The following is a 26,982-nucleotide window of genomic DNA, read 5'->3' on the forward strand; positions in this document are numbered from 1 at the left end:
TTTGTTTCAAAAGGTTCTGCATATAGTGGGAGGTGAGGCAACACTGGTCTTGGCAGAACACCACAAAACCAAGAGAGTAATTACATGACGCAAGTCTTTGATTATTTTTTTCTCTGTAAAACTTTCTGGCACGGCTGGGCATTCCAGTTGCAAAAGAAGGAACAGGAGAAGAAACTTCTAAAGATCTGCACGGAGAGTTAGAAGAACTTTTCTGTTAAAGTTTTACTACCTAAAATAAAAGCACTTCCCAGCGCAGTTCCGGAATCTCTCCTTTTTCATCCCTCTCAGAACTGAAGATATCTTTTCACCACTTCCATTAGAAGCAAGGCTTTATTTTGGTTTTGGTGGGCCTGCTTTTTTACTAGTTGGGTTGCTCTATGTTCTGTGGGAGGATTATAAAAGTATTAACAGAAGTCTTGCATTTTACTTGTCCTGGACCCTGCTGGACTTCAGCAATTACACTGTCTTCAAGAGAGTTCTATTGAAGTGACAGTCTGTTCAGAAGAAGGATGTAACAGCAAAGCAGTTGCACTTGAAAGACCATGGATTCCTTCATTTTGCTTGCTTCTGTTCTATTGCCTGTAAAGCATCATCATCCCTACATCATCAGCAGATGAATGATAGCATCCTGCTCTGGATTTAAAATAAATATATATATAGCTAACTCATGAGTTCCATGTGTCCACATCGAAGGAGAAATTTTGTTTAAACTGTATTTTAAGAGGATTGGATTGTACTCCTTAATTTTCACTTTGGGTAAAGGATCTTGTCCAGTGAAAGACTTTCAGGCAAACAGAGATACAAAAGCCTTCTTCATATTATAGAGCTAAATGTGAAAGATGTCTTTGAAAAGGACATATTTTTCTGTGGGACGGGGTGGCGTGCAGGGGATGTTTACTCCACGTAATACAACTTCCATAGCACCCAGTAAGGGCCTCAGCAATGAACCAGGACAGAATAGCTGCTTCTTGAATAGTGCTTTGCAGGTAAGGATGCTGTATACAGTTTGTCTGTCTTTGTATTTCACCTTTTTCTCTTTGCTTTACATTCTTACTGTTGCTAACTTGTTCTTCTAGGATCTATCTACACAACAAATACAACCAAATTAGGGGACTTTTGCAACACCATTGTCTCCTGACACCAGATAGAATACAGTTCCACTTTGTACTGTAGATTAACTGTGTTCCATCACTGGGCAAAAGCCCTAGACTTTCCAAGATGAAAGTGTATTAAAGGTACACAGTCAACTTAAAAATTACACTTCTGTCTGAATTTTTTAATTTAAAATGAATAAAACTGAAGGATTAGAGAAACCTGCTTTTTCATTTTTTATGTTCAGTTTTATGTGGTGCACCGTCAATTATTCCTTTTGTTTATATGGGTTTTCTTACAGCAACAGGAGAAGAAAAATATTTTTAAGAAATAGGAAACTGATTTTGAAACCACAAAAATTGGCAGGGCTTCTGGCAGGTCTAGTTCCTGAAACTAACTAATTTTTTTAAATGACTAGATTCAGTTGATAGCGTCCATTTAAAATCCCTTTTGTACAGTCTGTATTCTTTGACTCTTGAATTAGAGATCACAGGCTGGTGACTTGATGAGAGAAGTACTGACTTTTTGTCTGTGGGAGTTCAGTTTGAGTGAAATAAGTTAGGTTCATAGTTCATGTCCAGCTATCATTCTTTAATTCATGTGAGACGAAGAAATGTTCTTCCCTGGAACTGCTTTCAGTTCCCTAGAGGAGGTATTCCTTCCAGGTCAAGGCTAAGTCAGAAGTTAAGTTCTTAGTAGATTTATATAGGTAATACAATATTTGCATTGTGACCACTTATACACTATGAATGCCAGTCTTCAGGACTTTAGTTCTTCTCATTGGAAGGTGTTCCTTAAGGCCCTGTCTGTACATCAGCTACAATTGATTCAGGGGACACAGTTTCAGCACAGTTAAATTGCAGTATGGATAGGACCTAAATGCCTATACACTTAGCACATCAAAGATTGAAAATTTCACTGGCCTGAGATTCAAGATTTGCCATATTAAATTCTGATCCCATGCCAAAGAAGTTGTGTGATAAGACACTTGGCTTGAACTCAGGAGATCTAGATTCAGTTTCTGATTCTGCCACAGATTTCCTATGTGAACCTGGCCAAATTACTTAATTTCTCTGAGCCTCAGTTCCCCATCTGTAAAAGGGAGATATTTCCTTCCTAGAATCATAGAAGATTAGGGTTGGAAGAGACCTCAGGAGGTCATCTAGTCCAACCCCCTGCTCAAAGCAGGACCAACACCTTTTCCTCATACCTTTTGTCTATTCTTTTAAAATTACATTCTCTTTGGGGGCAGAGACTGTCTCTTACTATATGTTTTGTGGCTATCACAATGGGGCCCTAACTCATCTGGCAACTCTAGATGTTACTGTAGTACAAATAAATAATATAAGTGGAAGGCCTAGTGAATAGTTTACAGGCCTAATATCCTATGAAATACCAGGGCTCAAAACAAATGGAATCTAGCACTGGAAAGATGAGATTACCAGTGGCATATATTTTCATTTCTTTTGGGTCATGAGATTTTGTGCATTACATTCGTAGCGCACTAATTACCGTCTTCCTCCCCAAACTTCAATTCTCACCCGATTTTAGTGCTTGATGCTGTACACCAGTCTGAAAACTTGGGATCCTACCCTTCAAATAGCATACTCTGTTAATCTTTAAACTCTAATGGCTCAAAAGAGATGCTAAAAATATTGAAGTGGGATATAAAAAGCAAGATGGTAATCAGAATGACCTGATTTTAAAGCTGTATCTCATATTTCATTAAAATAGCTTTTTCAATATTTTTATTGTGGAATGTTAAATTTGTAAAATTTAAACTTAAATCTGAGACTGTTTGAATTATTGCTGCTGTTTATGATATAGATAGTTCCTGTTTTTACATTCGAGAGGAGCAACAATTACCTCATGCAGTTAAATTTAAAAAAATACTGGATTCTTTCCTAAACACAATATTTTCTCCCTTTTGTTCAGTGTGTCATAGCTCTTCGTGAGTTTTGTATGTCATGAGGAGCTGCAAATATTTACCCAGTCTCACAGGAAGGGCTGCAACTCAAGTACAAATATTAACTTTTACATTTTGAACTTTTGGGAAGTTTCACAAATTTAATAACAAATATAATAAAGACAAGCTAGGCCTATGGGCTACAATATATAATAAAAACATATAAGAAAAAATACAGGGTGGATTTGATTTAAATCAAATTGATTCAAATCATTATTTAAATCACTAGTCAGGAATACTTGATTTAATTATGGTTTTCTACATAAAAGTGCATTCTTGTTGGTTGTTATAACCTTAATACATATTCTTCACAACTCAGAGATAGATGTAGGTTTCATTTTTTGAAGGTACACACTATACATTTTTAAACAGTGATTTTATTTTGAAAACTTTTCAGATTAGTTTTATTGCTATATCAGAAAATGAATGATTGGTTATTTCATTTACCAAAGGTAATTGAAGCAGATATTTATGAAGTCATTGGGAGGTGAACTATCTCCAATTCAACAGGTTGATCATTTATATTTGGAGGATTTTCTTGACATGCTGTATTAGGAGGAGAACATCACCAGACAGACAGTTAAATTGTTTTATTTAACTAAAACAACGACGTTATGCATTCTGGATTTTTTTCTTCAACAGCAAACGTATAGTATTTTAACAAAACAAGCATATGTCCCTCACTTCACATTCATCTCCAGACTTTTTCTCCTTGTCCAAACCTATTTCACCCCCAACAATCTTCTATTCATTGAATTTTTTGAAACTTTGCACTTTTAGAGAGAGGTAAGGGATTGACTCTGTGTACACAAATTTGCAGAGGGACAATAGAGTTGAGGTCAGTTATTTCTCATCTCTATATATTATTTATTTATTTGAAAATATTTTTGCTGTTAACAAGCACGTTACCTCTGGAGACAAAAATCCACTGTTTGAGAACTGCGAAACTAAGCATCTCTGATGGTATCTTCTAAACTGAGTACGGAGTCCCATTGGGTAGACAGAAAGATTAACCTAAATAATCTATACAGAAGCCTGTGGAACCCCATAAAATTGGGTCCCTAATCCATGAACTATTGGAACTCATTTACAAAACTTTTCTTAGACATTACATGAATATATTGTCTCATACTATAGAATTAAAATTTATAATCCCTATTCCGTGATGAGATATTTTTGAGCTATAATGTATCTTAATTAAAACTATCTTTAGATAGGTTTTTTTCCTTAAAAAGCATTTTATCAAAAAAATCCCATTTAAAAAAAATCATTGATTTTTATACACCCTGAAAAAAATACTTTAACACTTGTAAACTTGTGCTCTAAGGCCCATTACTTAACAAATTGCTAGGACTGGAAACACTTTGGGAGACCAGTACAAATGCTTTCAGGATCAGTAAACTTTTATCCTGGGCCATCAATCAAGAAGAAAATGTGCACTGCCTGTGCATATGCTATGGAAGCATTTAGTCAGTTAAATGCACAATGCAATTTGGGTCCAGCTTCTTTTGGCACACGCCCTTAAAGATAATGCCTCCCGATGTTAGATATTGAGTGCTGGGTATGCACTAAGGCCCAATTAGTTGAAATTAAGCTAGTTAGCAACAATCATATTTATTTATAATGTTTGTTATATAATGTCTTTAGTCAAAGGATTGAAAACATTCAGAAAGGTCAATATTATCACAGTTTTTCAGAGGTGGACACTGAGACACAGAAGTCAAGTGATTTGCCCAAGGTAATTGTTTCAGTGTCGGAGCTGGGAAGAAAACCCAGTTCTAACTTTTACCTAACTTTGCCTATAATTTAACCTATATGCTAGCAACAACCAATTGTAAACACTTTTGATGCTAACACATAATAGTCAATACCATGATTTCTATGGGGGGGAAAAATACCCATCCATGTTGATCAGGGCTAGAAAATTTCCAGTAGCAACTGTGTGTAAATATGATTGTTGCTAGTTTGATTTCAGCTGCAGTGGAGATAGAACAGTACAGTTTTGGCCAGCAAGAGACAGTTTATCTGTGCAGCAGCCACTCCTAGAGTAATGGGTCTTTAATTCTTCCAGCCAGAGTGCTAAGGCTAAGAGATGAAGTACTGAACAAAGGGTAAGTAATTTATAGGTCACCACAACCAGAACATTAGGACTGACAAATTATTAAACATTTTTTCCTGTGAAGAGTATACATTCTTCAGAGTACCTGCATCACTTGCAGCCAGGTTCTGTAGTTGGTCAGCAGACTCATGAGGGGAAAAACAGGAGAAAGTCATCTTTGGGAATTGGAAGAAAGGCCATCCCATCATTTTGGTTACAATGATTAGTTTTTCTTACATTAGATTCTTAGATTAGCCTAAGAAAAAGTTTGTCTGCACTCGCACTTCTGCGGGTAAAACTTTTATCGGTCAGGGGTGTGGAAAACCCCCCCACCTCCCTGACAGACATAAGTTTCACTGACAGACTTTGCGGTGTGGGCAGCGCTATGTCAGCAGGAGACACTCCCACCAACATAGCCACTGCTACTCATTGGTGGTGGTTTAATTATGCCGACGGGAGAGCTCTCGATATAGAGCAGCTACATGGGAGACCTTACAGCAGCACAGCTGCAGCGGTATAGCTGTGCCGCTGTAAGGTCTATAGTGTAGACATAACCTTAATCTCCTCTTATCTACTGCCATTATATTACTCACCTTCCAGCATGGAAAGTCAGCTGCTTCTGCTAAAATTGGGAATACTTCCATAAATACGCTGGCAGAAAAGGAGTATGCAAGCAATACAATGTAGTATTAGCACCTTCTCTCCCTAGAACTGTCAACTCAAACACCTAAGTCTCTGCCTGCCCATCTTGTGGCTGAGCAATTCCACAGCAAAAGGCTTGAAGATTTAAAAACGTGTTATGGGATCTGAATCCACCCCAGGAGAATTACAGCCTTAGTTAAATGTGTGAGAGAGATGCTGAGGGATGCTCTGTTGGACAGCATGGGTAGTAAACTAGTATCTATAACTGGAAACACAGAGGGCAAGAAAAATGAAAGGCATGTCTTGTTAATGAATAGTTACAATGGCATGAGTGCTTTCTGGAAATATTTGGATTGCATAATTTTAGTTAAAATCTTGTGCAAGATTTTCCTATTCAGATTAATAAAATAACCTCTGCTTCCATTTGCTTTACAGGTTCTTTGGCACCTGGATATTTTCCGTCGCAGCTTCCGACAGATCACGACGCACAAGTGCATGGGAGATTCTTGCATCTTTTGTGCTCTTAAGGTAAGAGATGGGAGCAAAAAAAGAAAAACAGTTTGGAGAAATTGGAATTGTTTACCAGAGACTGTATTTGTGGGTTGCATTTAGTTAACCATTGACACAGGGACTGGTGAGAAGGAAAGTAAATCTACTTAGATGCAGGCTGCAGAGAGTCATAAGATATAATGCCATACCTTCAGGATATTCAGCCAATGGGGTGTGAGAATGTCATGTTTCTGTCTTGAGTTTCCTCCATTAAATGTGTAATTACTCTCTATCCCAGAGGTGGGCAAACTACGGCCTGTGGGCCACATCCGGTCCGCGGGACCCTCCTGACGGGCCCCTGAGCTCCTGGCCCGGGAGGCTACCCCCGGCCCCGCCCCTGCTGTTCCCCCTCCCCTGCAGCCTCAGCTCGCTCCACTGCCGGCGCAATGCTCTGGGCAGCGGGGCTGCGAGCTTCTAGGGCAGCGCCGCTGCAGAGCCCGGCCTGACCCAGTGCTCTGTGCTGCGTGGTGGCGATGGCGTGGCTGGCTCCAGCCGGGCAGCGCAGCTGTAGCGCTGCCAGCCACCGGTGTTCAAAGGCAGCACGGTAAGGGCGCAGGGAGGGGGGGGGGGGGGTTGGATAGAGGGTAGGGGAATTCGGGGTGGTGGTCAGGGGGCGGGGGTGTGGATAGGGGTCAGGGCAGTCAGAGGGCGGGGAACAAGGAGGTTGAATGGGAGCAGAGGTCCTGGGGAGGGGGGCAGTCAGGAATGAGAGGAGGGTTGGATGGGGTGGCGGGGGCCAATCAGGGGCAGGGGTTCCGGAGGCAGGGGACAGGGAGAAGGGGTGGTTGGATGGGGCAGGGGTCCCTGGGTTGGCTGTTAGGAAGGAAGGGGGTTGGATAGGGTGGCGGTGGGCAGTCAGGGGCAGGGGTTTCTGGGGCAGTCGGGACAGAGAGAAGGGGTGGTTGGATGGGGCAGGGGTCCCAGGAGGGCCGTCAGGGAATGGGGGAATTGGAGGGGCAGGAGTCCTGGGGGGGTGGGGTGGATAGGGGGTGGGGGCCGGGCCATGACCCCCTCCCCTAACCGGTCCTCCATACAATTTCCGAAACCTGATGCAGCCCTCAGGCCAAAAAGTTTGTCCGCGTCTGCTCTATCCTTCTGATAATGGAGTTCTACGTGAAGCTAACAGGAGCCTCCATCTTATTTGAATAGTTTAATTAATTTCTCAAACTCAGTTGTATTTTCTATTTTGACTTTTTGATTTAATTTAATTATTCTCAGCATAGTCAGTGCCCATCTCAGTATCTGCCTTTCCATAAGAGCTGCTTAAGAAACTAGTTTCAAAGTCAGGAGTTAAGTAATAGAGAGAAAAGGTGAATATGCAGCATCAATGAGTGTATCACCAGTGTTGGTCAGTTATAATGATAGCAGAGAGTGGAAATGTTTCTAACAAGAAAAGATGTATATAGTTTTGGGTGGAAAGAGTCTCTTGCCTATGAAGTCTTTAGGCTAAAAGTCTTTTTCAGTTTAAAACTGTTGGGGGAATTTTTCTGAGATGATACTGGACTGTGGAAAAGCTGACTCAAGAGGCTTCTCTCACCAGCCTTATGAGTATTAAGAGTATAGTACACACCTTTATGGAACCTGTTTGCAGACACCATTATTAAACCTATTTCACAGGAGGAGAAACAGGTAGTTAAATATCGTAGACGTAGGCATGGGAGTAAGTAATTCTGGATTCAAATGTTGTTTCTGACACTAACTGGTTTTGTGACCTTGAGTAAATTACTTAGGCCTAGATTTGCAAATGTGTCTTAATTTTGGAAGCCTCCAGTTTTGGGTGCCCAACTTGAGACACTTGGTTTGCTGAGAACCCACAACTCCAATTCAAGTTAATAGAAGCACAGATGTTCAGGACCTCTATGAATCAGGAAAATTAGTCGACATACTTGAAAATGTATACTGCAGCCTCCCTGAGTAGCAGTTTCCCCATCTATAAAAATGGGGCAGTGATATTTACCTAAGTGTTCGATTGTTTGAAAGTCCTAAATAAATTAATTGTATTGTGGTAGCACCTGAAGGTCCTAATCCTGTTTTGCTAAGCACTTTACATACACATAACAAAAAGATGGTCCCTGCTCCAAAGAATTTACATCCTAAGTATGAGACAACAGATTGGTACAATAAAGTGGCAGGGGGGAGCACAAGGTAACAGTGAGATTATAATAAGTGAAAAAGTAGTAATCACAATATGCCAGCTGTCTAACCATTTTTGAGTGACTTGTAGGCATCATGGCAGAGACAAGTTTAAAGGATGAATTCGAAAGAGGGTAGTATAGTGGCATGGTGGATTTTTACAGAAGGGATCTCCCATGCATAGGGACAGCAAGGGAGAGAGCACAAAGATGTCAAATTTTCCATGTGTACATGGACCATGAAAATTTGATATGGAACAGAGGTGAGGGTCAATGGCTCTATACCAGTGGTTTTCAACCTTTTTTGCAGAACCCTACAAAATTTCAAATGGCTGTGCGGACTCCTTTGGAAATATTGAACATAGTCTGCAGACTCCCAGTGGTCTACGGGCCACAGTTTGAAAACCACTGCTTTATGAGAGGAGATGTGTAGAACTCGGCTAAGCCATTAGGGATGACACATAGTTTGTGATTATGGTGGAAAAGAGGGAGTCATTGGAGGGACAAAAAGGAGGAAGTGAAGTGATTGAAACAATGAGCCAGAAGATAATTGCAGCAGCATTTTGAATGCTCCCTTGAATGCAAGATATGCTGTTGTTAAGGCCAGGAAGGAAGGAGGTTTCAGTAGCTGAGGAGCAAGATAATGAAGGCCTGGATGAAAGTTGCAACAGTGTGGATAGAGCAGAAAGGCTGAATATTAGAGATGTTGTATAGGCAGAAGTGGCAAGATTTGGACATGGCTTGGATGTATGGGATTAGAGAGAGAGCTGAGTTGAAGATCGATTATGGCCAAGGAGGATGGTGGTGATGTCTGTGGTAATCAAAAATGAGAGGAAGGGAGAGGGCTTAAGGGAAAAGATCAAGGAATTAAGTTTTGTCTACGCTGAGTTTTAAGCTAACAGCAGGACATCACAAGGAGAAATCAAATTCAGGCTGAGATTTTAGTTTGAATAAAAGTGGCTCCAGAATGGAGCTGTGAGTCATCAGTGTAAAGATTATTGTTAAAGACATGTTTTTGAATGAGGTCACCAAGACAGATTGTGTAAAGGGAGATGAGGGGGGCCAGGATGGAGCCCTGTTGGACCCCACCACTGAATATTGGACTGTGGATTAAGAGGATCCTCTGAAGGAAACATGGAATGATTTGAGAAGTAGGAGCACCAGGAGAGGAAAGAGTCATGAAAACCAAGGGAAGATGAGTCATCAAGAAGAGTGTGGTTGGCTGGTGTCAAAGGCAGTCGATAGCTGAAGGAGGATAAGGATTTGAGTTTAGTTTACAAAGTAAATGTTTGTGAAGTGTGTAGAGGTTCACAATGTTTGTTAAAGCTAGTTAGTGGCAGATGTGAGCCCAAAACTTAAAAGATCTGAGTTTATAGCCCTGTGCTTATTCTTAGAAACATGTGGAAAGGCACCACTTGGTCCTCTTCCTCCCATCTTTGTATGATTGAGAATACCTATGTTTATGGGTTTCATATCTGAAGTTGATATCCATGCTATGTTAACCACAATCTTTAGCAAGCTTTCATCAGAGCTTTTTCATCACACAGAATTCCAAAATTCTTTCACCCCGTTCAGGAAGCTTACATGCAGTTGTTGCAGTGTTCCTATACATTATGAAAGCCCAGAGGCAGAGTTAAAAACTCAGCAGAGTTTATGTATTAAACCATTTTTAGTAAGTAAATTATTCCCTTCAAGAAACATCCTTAAATGTAGTTAAAGGCACCATACTTGGCAAGAAAGAAAGAAAGTGGGGGGTGGGGGAATAGAAACTCCAGATTAGATTTAATCCAAGCCAAAGTCTTGTAATTGTTTCTCATTCTAAACACAGTTCTTTGTTGGTGAAATACTGTGTAAAGATACTGTGTAAGAAATCCTCTTATGGAACTTTAATGCAAGAGTTGGCCAAGATTCTAACGTATGACGTAGAACCATTGGGAAGGAAGGAGTGGATAAGACCAATTCCAATGGCATCCTTCTATTCAGCAAATGTGCAGAGCACGATCTTGTGATCACAAACACAATCCTCAGACAAAGAAACAAATACAAAACAACTTGGCAACACCCCCACTCAAAACAGTGGCACCTCCTAGATTATGTCATTGCAAGAACACAGGATATAAGAGATGTCCAAATCACCCGTGTCATGAGAGGAGACGATGATTACTGGGACTGACCACTCCCTGGTGAGGTCAGTCATGTCCATCAGGATTGTACCGAAACATAGAAAGCAATCCAAATCACACAGATGGCAATACAACATCCAAAGACTTCAATCCTCAGTACACCAAGAGAACTTCCAAACACTCTTCAGTGAAAAACTGGCCATATGCACACCTGGAAATGACAACACAAGTGTTGAAGAAGACTCGGAAGCCCTAAAATAGACCATCATTGAGGTTTGTGAGGAATCCATTGGCTTTGCTACCCATTGCCATCAAGACTGGTTTGACAACAACAACATTGAGATTACAGCCCTTTTGGACCAGAAGAGAAAAGCTTTCTGCGACTGGCAAAACCAACCACTATCCAGTCAGAAGCAGAGCACTTTCCATCAGCTCAAAGCTGAAGTTCAAAGGAGGATCCGAGAAATCAAAAACAAATGGTGGAAGGACAAAGCAAAAGAAATCCAAACATTTGCTGACAGACATGATATGCAGAGTTTTTTTGGTGAGACAAAGACCCTGTATGGACCAAGCTCATGTGGGCTCACACCTCTGAGATCCAAAGATGGTAGTGCCCTTCTTAAAGATAACAAATCCATCAAAGAGTGCTGGAAGGAACCGCATCAAAAGCTTCTAAATTGAGAATCGACTGTAACTGATGCCATTGACTCTATCCCTCAGCACCCAATCTGTGAAACTCTTGCCAGCCCACCAACATCTGAGGAGGTCTGCAAAGCAATTAAACAAATGAAAAAAGAAAAAAAACCCACGGTGGTCCTGATGGCATACCAGCTAAAGTACTGAAAGGGGGGGGGGGAAGAAACACTGACTAACAGGCTTCACTTGCTGCTCCTCAAAATCTGGCACACCGAAGAAATCCTTGCTGACTTATGTAATGCTAACATCGTCACCATTTTTAAAAAGGGAGACAGGGCTGACTGTGGCAACTATCGAGGCATTGCCCTTCTCTCCATTGCTGGGAAGATTCTTGCTAGACTCTTGCTGAATCGCCTGCTTCCTGTTGCAGAGGAAGTACTTCCAGAGTCCCAGTGTGGCTTCAGACCATCACGAGGCACAACTGGCATGATTTTTGCAGCCAGGCAGATCCAGGAAAAATGTCAAGAACACCACCAGGAGCTGTATATGACCTTTATCGATCTGACCAAAGCCTTCAACTCTGTCAACCATGAGGCTCTGTGGAAAATTATGTCAAAGTTTGGTTTCCCAAGCAAATTTATCACTATTGTAAGACTCCACCATGACCAGATGACTGCCTCCATCTTGTGTAGAGGCTCTACCTCTGAGCCCTTTGTCATCTGAACTGGCGTAACATAAGGTTGGGTACTGGCACCCACCCTTTTCTCTATTTTCTTAGCAGCTATGAAAACATTAGCCCAAGACCGTCTAACACAGGGCATTGGCATCCAATATTCGATTGACAGCAACCTCTTCAACCTTTCTCGTCTCCGTGCCAGAACTAAAGTAATATCGGCAACAGTAACTGAACTCCAGTGCGCAGATGATTGTGCTGTAGTTGCACACTCAAAGGAGGATCTCCAAACTGCCCTTTAATTGCTTCTCTGAAGCTTACGAAAGCCTAGGGCTAACTCTGAACATCAGCAAAACAAAAGTTCTCCACCAGCTAGTCCCCGGTCAATCATCAGACCCAGCAAGGAAGATCTACATCGACAAAGAAGAACTGGAAAATGTAGAATACTTTGCCTATCTTGCCAGCCATCTCTCACAGAGGGCAGACATAGACGTCGAGATTCAGCAGAGAATTCACTGTACCAGCCTAGTCTTTGGCAGACTGTCTCGCCGGGTGTTCAACAATCACAACATCAGAACACATACTAGACTTTTGGTTTATAAAGCAGTGGTAATCCCGACTCTCCTCTATGGCTGTGAGACTTGGGTGACCTATAGAAAATATCTGGAAAAACCTGGAACGTCAGCACCTGCACTTTCTTTGGAAGATCCTCAACATAAAGTGGGAGGATTATTGCACTAACGTCAGTGTCCTCACAGAGGCCAATATCTTCAGTGTTGAGGCCCTGATTATCCAGCACCAGCTGAGGGGAAGCGAGCACTGTGTGCGCATGCCTAATGTACGCTTATTGAAACAACTGCTGTATGCCCAACTCACCAAAGGAGAATGGAAACAGGGAGGCCAAAAGAAATGCTTTAAAGACACCCTCAAGATAAACATCGAGAGATGTGGCATCGACACCACACACTGGGAAACAGCAGCCTGGGATAGGGATAACTAGTGAAAACTTGTCAGAGAGGGAACGTCCACTTTTGAGGAAAATCGCCTTGCCCTGGTCGCAGAAAAATGCCAGAAAAGAAAGGAAAGACAACTGTCACGCAGCAATCGTGGCCCAACCCTCTCTTCCAACACCACCTGCAATGTCTGCCAATAACTAATAACTAAAGCTTCAATAGTTTTAATTCTTGCCACATATTACTTGGCTTTGTTCATGAATTGATATGGAATCCATTTTGAAATCACTCCACGCACAAATGGGCAACCAGTCTTTTGAAGTAATCCAATATGTAATCCGATATGTATACGTTTACGAAAGTCAGGTAGAAGGTACTTGTACTACAGCTTGCAGGCCCTCAGCTGGAATCACAAACACCATGCCAACAATGCACCTGAGTTGCTGTGACATATTTTAAAGTTTCTCATTAACCCAGCTGCCACAGTGTACAGTAATGCTGCTGTGACACTAAAACAGCTTGCTGATTTATAATTAATGCTGAAGTCTGCTGTGCTCTATATTGTTTTGATGTTTCTAGTGCATGACTTTGCTTTGGTGTCTGTTTATCTCAGCTCCGGGGGGGGGGGGGAAATCCGTCCACTGTACTGAGATTGACACAAAGAGTTTGTTCTCCTTCCAGGGATTGTACTGTGAGCTCCAGTGCCAGGATGTAGGACAGAGTGTTTTTTGTTCGCAAAGAATAATGCTGCATTGATTGATAAATTCCAGTGAGGCTGCTTTATTAGTAATTTTATCATGTACAACAAAAGCAGGAAGAATGTGAATTTTCTTTGTAGAAATAGTGTTTTCTAAAGTGAAAGCTGAGGACAATAGCAAGTTTGATTACCTTCAGAAACAGAAATAATTGTTGTTCAGGGTGCTGATAAGGTGCATATTTGGAGAGTGAAGATTTATTGTAAAAAGTTCCTGAAGTGGCTGAGAAATTAGGTAGTATATTGGTTGGGAAAGTCTTTATAGTGCTCTTTCCAAATGAGGCTGTGACCCTATGGCAAAACAGTAGCAAAAATCTGTAAAATACAAGTTTGTGTGTTTAATGGGCAGGGAATGGTGTGGGAGAAAGCACAAAGAAGATTGTGAGAGAAATAGATAAACAAGGTACCCAGGACTAGTCTACACTAGAAGCGCTACATTGGTGCAGCTGGTGAAGATACTCCATGCTGGTGGGAGAGAGCTAGGGTGACCATATTTCCCAAAGAGAAAACGGGACAGGCTGTTGCCCATCGATGGAACCCTGTGGGGGGGCCCCCATTCTGTTGCCGGGTCACTGGAACTCTGTGCCGCCCCCCTCCTCCCCCTGTCCCTGGCTGTTGCCCAGTCGCTGGAACTCTTTGGACACCACTCATCCCACCCCATTTGAAGCTGTTGTCTGGTTACTGGAACGCTGCAGGGGGAAGCCCACATGCTGGAACACTGCTTCCCCCCCCCGCCTCTCCCTGGGGGGCTGGCATCTCTGCTCACCACTCCGCACCGCACCCCACTTTTTTGATAAAAATGAGCATTTGTCCTGTTTGCTCTTGCCAACTGATCAAGTCAGCAAGAGCAAACAGGACAAATGCCTTCTTTTGGAAAAAAAAAAAAAGTTGGGAGGGCCAGGGCAGGGCTTAAAAAAGGGATTGTCATGGCCAAAATGGGACATATGGTCACCCTAGAGAGAGCTCTTCCATCAGCATAATAGCTACCACCTCTCACAGAGGTGGAGTTATGTTGGCGGGAGAAGCTCTCCCGCCAACATAGCACTGTCCACACCTGTGCTTACGTCTGTGTAACTTGCATTGCTCAGCAGTGTGGCTTATTCACACACCTGCGTGACATAAGTTATACCGACATAAGTGGTAGTATGTACAAGCCCCCAGACTAGTATCATTGCAGTGGCAGGTTCAGGAAGCAATATGAGACTAAGAGAGTATTGAGGGACAGAAATTATGTAGAACCTTGAAGACAAAGGTAAGATATTTGAACTTTGATGTGGTGGAGAAGGGGGAACAAGTGGAGAGATTCAGAGAAGTGTTTGACATGGTCAGATTGGGTAAGAGAGATGATTTTAGCAGCTGGGTTTTGTATGGACTGAAGCAGGGTGATGTGTATGTGAAAGACCAGGGAGTAGGAGGTTATCATACCAGTATAAGCAGGGGGCATGATATGAGATTAAGAAGAGAGATTTAGTTTGGATAATTTAAAGTGATAAAACTGCAGGGAAAACCACTCCCTTCCACCTAATATTGTGTGACAGGAAAGTCTTGCTCTGGTGAAAAGGTAAGCAAAGAGCCTATCCTGGGAAATACAGGGGAGGGAAAGCAGAAAGACAGCATTTAAGTCCCTTGACTCCAATTGGGTACTTTTATTAGGTCTCCGATCGGAGAATTTCAATAGCAGTCCGTCCTGCCTGCACACGTGCGGCTCCCCGCTTGCCACGAGGCTAGCCAGTGTGCTTGGGCATTTCATCCTCAGTTCCTTCTCAGCTGCCCCTGGCTAGAGACAGAGCTAAGAGCTGTCCCATCACAGATTGTTAACTCCCTAAAGTTTTGCAAATGTTAGCTTCCCTTGAAGCCTTTTGTTTGTTTTAAATTGGCCATGTCAAAAAAAGGAAAGAAAAGAAAAGAAAAAAAGGGGGGGGGGCTTGCTTCCCACCAACCCTGGTGGTGGGGGGACCCTCCTGGACAAGGGTATGCCTGACTCTCCAGGCTTCAAAAAGTGCCTTAGCTGCAAAGAATCTATCCCAGCTTTTGGATTGCAGTGCGTTCGCTGCCTGGGGGAAAAGCACAATCCACAAAAGTGTGGTTGGTGCCATCAGTTAAAACCCAGGTCCAGGAAGGATAAAGAGTTAAGGCTTAAACTCCCGCTTATGGAGTCGGCTCTTCAACCCCTGGAGTTATCACTTCAATCTTCTTTGTCAAAGGCAGGTGATCCCAAGGAGATGAGCCACTTACTCAAGACCATGGGTAGCGGGTGAACTCCCATTTGGGGAGGCTAGCCCACCACCTCTTCCATCTGAAGCCCCACCCGCCAGAGCCTCGAGCACCAGGCCGCCGCCCCCCCCCCCGAGCGCTGGCCTGACTTCTCCCCTCCCCCCCCCAGTGCTGGGCCAAGCTGCTGGCTTGACCCCCTTCACCCCTCTGGCTGGCCCCAGCACTGCACCGTGCCACCCCTGGCTGCTGACAGGCCTGAGTTCAGAGCTGCCGTCGGGAGCTGAGCCCCTGGTGCCCCACCAGCTTCAGGTAGAGAGGGAGGGCAGGACCTTGGGGCGCAATATGGGCAGGGTACAGCCTGGGTCAGGGGAGGCTTAGCTTGCCCTGTCCTATGATATCCGCCACCCATGCTCAAGACCACCAAGAAAAGGTCTGAGAGTCCCCATAACGAGCCCCGATCAAGTTGGAAATGATATCCAGCTCCATTGGTATGGACGGCGCTGAAGCTGTCTAGAGCTGGTAGCCAGAGCACATGACAGCTGACAGAGCAAGTTGGTCTGCCCAAAGACCCATTGGGCACGGGCAAAGAAGTACCTGTACCGTGGGGGCTTGAAAAGCATGGAAGATTCGCCTCGGTGAAGGCTACACGTCAACGTGGTCACCAGCACTGACCCTGGTGTGCATGGCACCCACAGACCATATGACTAGGTCCACGTCTCTGACTCCATCAGTACGAGCCTCTCGGCACCAACGTTGTCCGCACTGGTGGATTTCCGGTGCGCAACAGATCTCTCGGTGACTGATGCACTGGACTCCGGTGCCGAGTTCTCCCAGAGCATTGGACTCAGTGAGATCTCTATGCCGTGCACCACCTTTTTCCTCATCAGAGTCAGATAGTAAGTGAGAGGACTTGGGTTCTCACCACTCGCCCTACCCACCATACGAGTCCCAATTTCATCATGGACACCAGGCCTACCGTGCCCCCCCCCCCCAACCCTCAACCTCCATGGTTTGGGTAGATATGGTACCAGCCGCAAGCCCCCTACCCTCACGGGCTGTACTGGGACCCTGGCAGGCCCAGAGGCGGCAAGCCTCCCAGGCCCCTAGTGTGGTATACTAGCAGGCTAGGAGCCACCCTCCTTCAGCTGCAGCATCAAAGTGTTCGGAACCTCCTGAGCACCTGGGGGAGGAAGTTGAAGCTGAGGCAGAAAGGGAAGACACCCCTCAAACTCGTCTCTCGTTGTCCTCACCTGACGAGGCGGTGATGCCCTCTCTACCATCCATGGTGGATGATTTAAAATCATTCCAGGACTTAGCTCAGAAAGCCCTGCAAATACAGCTGCACCAAGTGACTGAACCTCACCACAAACTGGTGGACATTCTACACTCTTCCACCTCTACCAGAGTGGCCCTCCCAGTTAATGAGGCACTCCTGGATCCTGCCAGAGTTATGTGGCAGACCCCTGCGTCCGTCCTGCTGACATGCAAGCGGGCGGACAAAAAGTATTGTGTGTCGGTGAAGGGCACGGAATTTTTATTTTCTCACCCCCCTCCAAATTCATCATTGTGGATGCGGTTAATTGTAAGGGCTGTCAATACCAGTTTAAATCCACCCCATATGACCAAGATGGGAAACGCTTGGGCCTATTTGGCAGAAGAGCGTATTCGTCAGCCACTCTTCAGTTCCAGGTGGCTAATTATCAGGCCTCGTTGGCCAAATATGACTACCAGAACTATGTGAAACAAGGTTCCTTTATTAATCAGCTCCAGACTCCCCAAAAGACCAATTTATGGCCATAATTAACAACGGTCAGCTGGTGGTGAAAACGTCTCTCCAGTCCGCATTATATGCGGAAGACGTGGTGGCACATTCAAGTTCCATGGCCGTGGCTGAGAGAAGGGCTTTGTGGCTGCAGTTGTCCGGCTTCCCTAAAGAGGTCCAAACCATGGTGGAGGACCTTCCTTTTGAGGGAAATGAAGCTGTTCGCTGAAAAGACAGACACATCTCTTCGCACATTGAATGATTCTCGGGCAATTCCTCTTTCCCTAGGGATATACAGGCTGGCCTACAAGAGAAAATACAGCCCTCAGCCACCGTTTAAGTCCCAGTCATCGCAGTACATGCCTCAATGGTCATCACAGAGATCTTATGAGCCACAGAGAAAGAAATCAAAGTTCCCCAAGTGGAAGCATTCGAGACCACAACCAACTTTGTCTCAGCCCTCAAGCTCGAAATGACAGTTTTGACAGGTTGGTTGAAGCGCCTGTACAACACTCTGCTTGCCACCTTATGCTGGGAAATCCCACTCCTCCTTTCAGAGATCGCCTTACTTCGTTCCGCAGCACCTGGGATCAGTTAACCTCCAGCAAGTGGGTGTTGGAGGAGCTATAGAACCTGTTCCCATGCATCTCAGAGGCAAAGGCTTCTACTCTCGTTACTTCTTGATACCAAAGAAAAAGGGAAGTGGAGACCATACTGGACCTCAGAGGGCTCAACTGATAAGTCAAAGCGAAGAAATTCAAGAAGGTCACCCTATAAACGATCATCCCAGCATTAGAAGAAGGAGATTGGTTCTCGGCCCTCAACCTTCAAGAGTGACGCATACTTCCAAATTTCTATCATACCAAGTCACAGGTGTTACCTCAGATTCACATTGGGCCAGGATTCCTACCAGTACAGAGTACTCCCTTTTGGCCTTTCATTGGTCCCCAGGGTGTTCTTGAGGATCTTTCCAGTAATAGCCGCCCACTTACGCTCTCAGGGCATAATGATTTATCCCTACCTGGACGATTGCCTGCTCAGGGCATGGTCCTACACAGAGGCCCAACGAGTCACTCAGACCACGCGGGACCTGTTCCTCAATCTAGGTCTACAGATCAACAAACAAAAATCTACCTTAACACTGGTTCAAAAGCTAGAATTCATAGGAGCTGACCTCAGCTACATTCAGGTGAGGGCACTCCTTCCACATCACAGATTTCTCAGTCTCTCCTCGTTGATAGAGCCAGTACAATTCAGTCCCCAAATCTCGGACAGACATTTCTTTCAGCTTCTGGGGCACATGGCCATGGTTATAGCTCATGCCAGACTATGCATGAGATGCCTTCAGGCATGGTTTGGTTCGATTTACAGGCCTAACAGAGACAACATAGGCAAGCTTCTATCGATGCCCACCAGGGTGAAGCAATCCTTAGACCGGTGGAAGGACTTAGTAAACATCTCTATGGGAATCCCGTTTGCTCAGTCTTCCCCATCCCTTCTCCTGTCCACTGATGCATTCCTCATGGCATGGGGAGCGCATCTCCAGTGGTCGCACAGTAGAGGGCAAATGGTCTCCAGCAGAGATGTGCCTCCACATCAGCCTGCTCGAGCTCAGAGCAGTCTGAAACATTTGTGCTCACTTCCTCCCGCTGATCAAGGACATGCATACAAGGGTCATGACAGACAACATAGTCTGCATGTGCTATATAAACCGACAGGGAGGCATCAGGTCTCATTCCTTGTGCGTAGAAGCAATGAAGCTATGGAACTGGTGCATATTCCACAACATCCTATCAGTGGCCTATATATTGGGAATACACAACACGATGCCCGCAGTCTCAGCTGCAAATTCCTGCACGACCACAAAGGGGAAATAGTCGGCAATTCTACACAACATATTCCGACAATCGGGTACGCCAGTAATTAACTTGTTTGCCACTCACCAGAACAAGAAATGTCCACAGTCTTGCTCCAGGCCAGAGATCAAACGACGCTCCATGGGAAATACTCTCTTCCTTCCTTGTGACAAGGGCCGCCATTATGCCTTTCCCCCATTCCCTCTATTGCTGAAAGACCTGTTGAAGATAAAAAGGGGAAAAGCTAACATCATTCTGATCGCCCCCACCTGGCCCAGTCAGACATCTGGCATTATGTCTACTGATGACTCTACCGATCACTTCTGACCTCCTATCGCAGAACGAGGGTCACACCCGCCACCCCAATCTTCAGGTTCTGCAACTCAAAGTGTGGATCCTTCATGGTATCAGCACATAGAAACATCTTGCTCTGAGGAGGTACAAGAGGTGCTATTACACAGTAGAAAGGGCACTACTTGTTTTACCTACCTTCAGAAATGAGAGGTTCCAGATCTGGTGCCAACCAAAGGGTGTCACCCCTAATTCAGCCACCCTACTGGTGGTCCTAAACTACCTGTTAACCTTAAAGAAATTGGGTCTCTTCCTTCAGCAGGTACAAGGCTACTCAATCTTCTCCCACCCAACTACGAAGAGGTTTCTTAAAGGCATAGCAAACCTCTTCCCACGGCCCCCCGCTCCCCAATGGGACCTCAATCCAATGTTAAAAGGACTGATTAGACCACCATTTCAACCCATGGCCTCTTGTTCACTAGCTCACCTTTCCAGAAACACAGCATTCCATTACCATCGCTTTGGCCAGAAGGATAGGGGAGATAGCAGCTTTGATGGCACATCCCCCTTTTACTGTGTTCTTCCCTGACAAGGTCACACTCAGACCACATCCAAAGTTCACCCCTAAAGTGACTTCTGCATGTCACATGAATCAACTTATTCAGCTTCCAATATGTTATCCCAAACCTCATGAGGACAACAGGGAAACCATCCTCCATATGCTCGATGTGAGAAGAGCCTTGGTGTTCTATTTGGATACAAAAAAGACTTTAGAAAATCTCCTGAGACTCTTCCTCTCCATTGCGGATAGACTGAAAGGTGCAGCGATCTCAGTTCACTGGCTCTCCAAGTGGGTCTCTGGCTGTATTATAAACTCTGCTACCAATTGTGTGGATTCCATGAGGTCAGTCTCCACATTCATCGCCTTCTCCAAGGGAATCCCTATATCAGAAATCTGCAGAGCTACCTGGGCATCTGCGCATATCTTAGCAGAACACTATGCCATCCTGGGGGATTTGGCTACAGATGCCCAATTTAGTGTCACAGTACTGTGATCTATATCAGACTCAACTCCGAAATCCCAGCCTCAAGTAGTGAGTACTGTCTGGGAGTCACCTACATTGGAGCACCCATAGGGATACTAGTCGAAGAAAAAGAAGTTACTCAGCTTGTGCCCTAACGATGGTTCCTCGAGATTTGTGTCCCTATGGGTGCTCCATGATCCATCGTCCTCCTCTCTACTTTGGAGTTCCACTGGTTGATTCTGCGGTAGAGAAGGAACAGAGGAGGAAATGCCTATGCACGCTAGCTAGCCTCATGGCAGGTGGGAAGCCATGCATGCGGGATGGACTGCTATTGAAATGCTTCGATCAGCAGCACGGGGACGCGCACACGCCTACAGTGGAGCACTCATAGGGACACACATCTTGAAGAACCATTGTTATTGCACAAGGTGAGTAACTTCTTCCTCCTGTCCACACAGACAATGCGCAACAATGTAGTTTGACACTATAGTGCTTAAATATGTTGCTTAAACATGGTAAAATCCATAGCATAAAATAGATGTGGGCGCCTTTGCTGCTTAATGTAAAAATTAGGGCTGTCGATTAATCGCAGTTAAGTCACGCAATTAACTAAAAATAATTAACCGCGATTAAAAAAATGTATTGCGATTAATCACACTGTTAAACAATAGAATACCAATTGAAATTTATTAAATATTTTGGATGTTTTTCTACCTTTTCAAATATATTGATTTTTATTACAACACAGAATACAAAGTGTACAGTGCTCACTTTATATTACTATTTTTATTACAAATATTTGAACTGTAAAATGATAAACAAAAGAAATAGTATTTTTCAATTCACCTCATACAAGTAGCTTAGTGCAATCTCTTTATTGTGAAAGCGTAACTTACAAATGTAGATTTTGTTGTTGTTACATAACTGCACTCAAAAAGAAAACAATGTAAAACTTTAGAGCCTACAAGTCCACTCAGTCCTACTTCTTCTTCAGCCAATTGCTAAAACAAACAAGTTTGTTTACATTTACGGGAGATACTGCTGACTGCTTCTTATTTACAGAGTCACCAAAAAGTGAGAATAGGCATTTGCATGGCACTTTTGTAGCCGGCGTTGCAAGGTATTTACGTGCCAGATTTGCTAAACATTCATCTGTCCCTTCGTGCTTCAGCCACCATTCCAGAGGACATGCTTCCGTGCTGATGATGCTCGTTAAAAAAAAAATGTGTTAATTAAGTTTGTGATTGAACTCCTTGGGGGAGAATTGTATGTCTCCTGTTCTGTTTTACCTGCATTCTGCCATATATTTCATGTTATAGCAGTCTTGGATGATAACCCAGTACATGTTCCTTTTAAGAACACTTTCACAGCAGATTTGACAAAATGCAAAGAAGGTACCAATGTGAGATTTCTAAGGATAGATACAGCACTCGAGGTTTAAAAATCTGAAGTGCTTTCCAAAATCTGAGAGGGACGAGGTGTGGAGCATGCTTTCAGATATCTTAAAAGAGCAACACACCGATGTGGAAACTACAGAACCCGAACCACCAAAAAAGAAAATCAACCTTCTGCAGGTGGCATCTGACTCAGATGATGAAAATGAACATGCGTCAGTCCGCTCTGCTTTGGTTCATTATCAAGCAGAACCCGTCATCAGCATGGACGCATGTCTTCTGGAATGGTGGTTGAAGCATGAAGGGACATATGAATCGTTAGAGCATCTGGCACATAAATATCTTGCGATGACAACTACAACAGTGCCATGCGAATGCCTGTTCTCACTTTCAGGTGACATTGTAAAAAAGCCATGGGCAGCATTATCTCCTGCAAATTGTAACCAAACTTGTTTGTCTGAGCGATTTGGCTGAAGTAGGACTGAGTGGACTTCTAAAGTTTTACATTGTTTTATTTTTGAATGCAGTTATTTTTTGTACATAATTCTACATTTGTAAGTTCAACTTTCATGATAGAGAGATTGCACTACAGTACTTGTATTAGGTGAATTGAAATTGACTATTCCTTTTGTTTTTTACAGTGCAAATATTTGTAATAAAAAATAAATATAAAGTGAGCACTGTACACTTTGTATTCTGTGTTGTAATTGAAATCAATATATTTGAAAATGTAGAAAACACCCAAAAATATTTAAATAAATGGTATTCTATTATTGTTTAACAGTGCGATTAATCACGATTAATTTTTTTAATTGCTTGACAGCCCTAGTAAAAGTTAAAATGCTCCCCACAATTCTTTTTGAAGTTAATGAATTGCTTAGATGACTTGGGTTTGGTGAGTAACAAATTTCATAACTTTTCTGCTGCTATTGTTTGAATTGGGACAGTTTTCTGTAAGACTGGGTTAATAGTTTCAACAGCTCACTAGTTTGCTTTGGGAAGTCTACATCTAAAGGACTAGAAATCAATGAAACTGAGGATGATTTATTTTTAAGGAACCTAAAGTTAGGCTCTTGAATTCATATTTATAGACCATAAGTGAGTAGCTCTCCAAAATTGCTGAACATCCAACACCCATCTTAGTTCTATCAGCTCTGACACTTGTAATGACCTTGGCCAAGTCACTTAGCTGATCTGTGCCTTCATTTCCCCTTCTGTAAAATGTGGGTGATAACAATGACTCAGTGGTTGTGAGACATATTCATTAATGGTTTTAAAGTGCTCTGCATTTATCTGATAGAAAGTGCTAGAGAAGGGCAAAGTTGTTTTTGTTTCCCTGTTTTTTCAAGGTAGGGACCCAGTCTATTGAAATGAGAAGATTTGCGTGTGAAGCACTGTCACCTTGATATAAAAAACTGCCTGGCTTTGGCCTTTGAGTCTCAGAGAGCAATTCCCAAGGCAGAAAACAGTCTGAGAATTAGCCCACATAGTGATCTTTGAGTACATTAGAAATCTTTCCGTTAAGCATAACTGATAAGCAGGGTGTGGCACTGCCTGATGCTTGTGAAGAGGGAATTCTCTTGGGCTCGGTAGCCTTCTCTTCACTAGGACTTTCTCACCATTGGTTTGGCACGGGTAGTAGCAATATTAGAAGAGCTACAGTGCCTAGCACAGTGGTGTCCCGGTCTATGCATTGTAAGCCCAAGGTTAGTGGAGCTTGAGTTAGCAGACCTAGCTTGTTAACCTATGGCTTGAGCATCTATGTTTATTTGTAAATCCATGTTAGAAATTGTTGAACCATAAACCCCAACCTGGAGCTGCAGCGTTTACACTGCATAATGCAGGCCCAAGTCCAAGCACCCATATCCCAGACTTCCAGCACCCTCCCAAAATGTGGCTGCCCTTTGTTCTTAGTGCATTGTGAGAAAACTTGACTGTCCACCAAACTTGGCTTTCCAGAGGATGAAGAAAGTCAGCCTGTGGGATTGTGGAATACTTTTGGCAGACTCCAAGAGCATGAGTCCCATGAGACTGCATCTGGACAGCAAAGTAATAGGGCTGGCTTGACTCAGGTTCACACCCTCAACCCCCATGAGGTCTTCATTCTGAACCCTGGGTTAGCACAATTTGTGTTTAGACAGAAGGGGGTTTAGGCTTGAGCCTGTGTTCAAACCCTGGGCTTACATTGCAGTGTAGACATACCCTGAATGGGCCCCTAGGCACTACCACAATACCAAATAATAAATAATAGTGTCAACAGGGAAGAGGCATTTTTACTACTGTAGTGCCCAACCCTGTCAACACTAGCGTTTCCAGCACTGCTACTGCTAGGGGAGCTGCACTGGTGCCACATCAACAGTGCAAAAACTTTGAGTACAGATGCTCCCTGTTAAGACTTGTTTGGAAACTGTGGCAAGAAACCAACCTTATTTACTCTCCCACTCCCTTTACGTTGTCCTGCCAGATCTTTGTTTGCTATTGGAGAAATCCCAGCTTCAGATATGTTTAGTGGGACTATAATGTGTTACTCTTTTCTTCTGTACTAAATGTTCTTGGTGTACTCCAAAGAGAATATGATTGCTCTTTGAGAGAGGAGGAAGCAGGATTGGGGGGTGTGATAGGATCCCAGGGTACAACCTGGAACTGTGGGAACTTTCCAGCATGGGCTGTCTCTTTCAATGCTTTGCTAGTGATAAGCAGCAAACCCCTCCAGGTGCTATCACTCAGTCAACAGCATGCGGGGTCACATCCAGCTAAGTTGCATGAATACTCTCTAAACCACTCATGAACCATACACAGGAAAACACCAGCAAATCCCCCTAGCCTTGCACCCCAGAAATGTACTGCCTTACACTGCTTAGGACCTTCTTTTGAACAATGCAAGCTCATTAATTAGTTTGCCACTTCGTCAAAGGATCGTGGACATGCACCAACCGTTGCAATCTGAGCAGATTCCCTAAGCACTTTAGACAAACTCACTGGTAAGGATAAAACATTAAAATAAGTTTATTAACTACAGAAAGATTTTAAGTGATTATAAGTGGTAGGCAGAAAAGTCAGAGATAGTTACCTAAGAAATAAAAATAAAATCACAGTCTAAATCCTAAACTTTCAGACTAAGCAAGAATTGAATCAAACAGCCTTTCTCACCCCACTGGATGTTGCAGGCTGGTTACAGTTCTTAATACACAGGCTGAATTTCCTTTTCAGCCTGGGACCAGTCTCTTCGGTTTAAAGTCTTTGTCTTCCCAGCAATCTTGTTGCCTTCAAAGTAGGTGGGAGAGGAGAGAGCTGGTCTCATGATGCCACTGTCCCTGATTTTACACACTCAGTTCATGTCCCAAGAAAGACACTGGCCCAGACATGTCCTGGTAGGACTTGCCGAGTCACAAAGTTGAGCAATCCTCCTTGTGTGGTACTTGCACAACTGTCTCTTGCAGAATTGTAACTCTCTTGTTTAAAATTCCCTTACTGGTCAATGGCATGTGATGGTTGCTTAACACCCATTTGGGTGTGGGTCACCACCTCAGTCATTGGAGTGCTAGCAGTGGGCATCTCCCAAACTCACAACATATTTCAATAACAGCCATATAGCAAAATCTCATAACTTCCTACACATCAACAATACATATTTTGACAGAACAATGAGTTTCAGCAGATCGTGATCTTTCATATGGTATCGTACATAGCATGCTTTTTTATGAAATATCACAAACATATACAAATGGTGAATATGGGGGTTACAGGCTGCTACTTTGAGATCCAGTGTGTCACAGGGGATGAAGAGAATGAGGTGTAATTCAATCTCCTCCGCTCTTTGCAGGAGTAGCATACAGGAACCAGTTTGTTACTATTAACATAGAGGCTTTGTGTTGCAGTTTCTTAGTTCCCTAAAAGCACCCAAGATTGCAGGGCTTAGCAAACTTTATTCCAATTCACCAGCTCATGGAAATGACAATAATACAGAGACCAATAAAAGTAATTAAACTTGGAAAATAAATAAGATATAGACAGTCTATTTCCAATGCATGCAGCATCTCAGTACTAGGGAAAAGCTGTCTATAATTAAAGGCAAGAAGTGGCACAGGAGCCAAGATGATTATAGATCTTCTTTAAAGGTATGCACACAGGAATTAGACCTATGATGATAGCTCGGCAAACAAAGCAACAATCTGGCAACTTCAGGCCCCTCCGTTCTCCACTTATTTGGCTAGTTTAATAATGCTATTTTTAATTGGGAATGATTGATTTTACTCAGGCCCGCTAACAGCAATTCCAGGCCCTAGGGCAGAACAGTCAATGGGCCCCCACGCATGCACAAACTGCGCCCACGTGGACGCGGTTCACCTGACATTTGGGCGGTGCTACGCCTGCGCTGGCTGGTGCCCAGTGAGCTGCTGGCTGTGCTGCTGGGCACGCTTTTCTGACACGGCCAGGGTTTCTACATGCCCGCCCAGTAGGTTGCCAGCTGTCTAATCGCGCAAACCCAAAGACCGTTTCCCTGCCTCGCCCCTTCCCTGAGACCATGCCCCTGTCCCGCCCCTTCTCTGAGCCCCCCCCCCATTCACTCCATCCCCCTCCCTCCGTCACTCGCTCTCCCCCACCATCACTCACTTTCACCAGGCTGGGGCGGGGGGTTGGGGTGCAGGCGGGGGTGCAGGCTCTGGGAGGGAGTTTGGGTGCGGGAGGGGGTGTGGGGTCGGGCTCTGGGAGGCAGTTTGGGTGTGGGCTCTAGGCTGGGGCAGGGGGTTGGGGTGCAGGAGCGGGGCAGGGGGTCAGCATTTACCTCAGGTGGCTCCCAAAAGTGACCAGCACACCCATC

The 26,982-nt window shown here is 43.9% G+C and overlaps 1 protein-coding gene across 1 annotated transcript in view; it reads left to right on the forward strand.

The window, feature by feature from the left end:
* The first annotated feature begins 839 nt into the window (after window positions 1-839).
* The window catches only part of USP54 (ubiquitin specific peptidase 54), a 125,323-nt gene continuing 99,180 nt past the window's right edge, over window positions 840-26,982 (forward strand). The window contains exons 1-2 of the mRNA XM_065407975.1: window positions 840-986; window positions 6,234-6,326. Coding sequence (XP_065264047.1) covers window positions 840-986; window positions 6,234-6,326 — 240 coding nt within the window. The remainder of the gene's footprint in view (window positions 987-6,233; window positions 6,327-26,982) is intronic.

This window comes from Emys orbicularis, chromosome 7, assembly GCF_028017835.1.
Source record: "Emys orbicularis isolate rEmyOrb1 chromosome 7, rEmyOrb1.hap1, whole genome shotgun sequence".
In the NCBI taxonomy this organism is placed as follows: Eukaryota; Metazoa; Chordata; order Testudines; family Emydidae; genus Emys; species Emys orbicularis.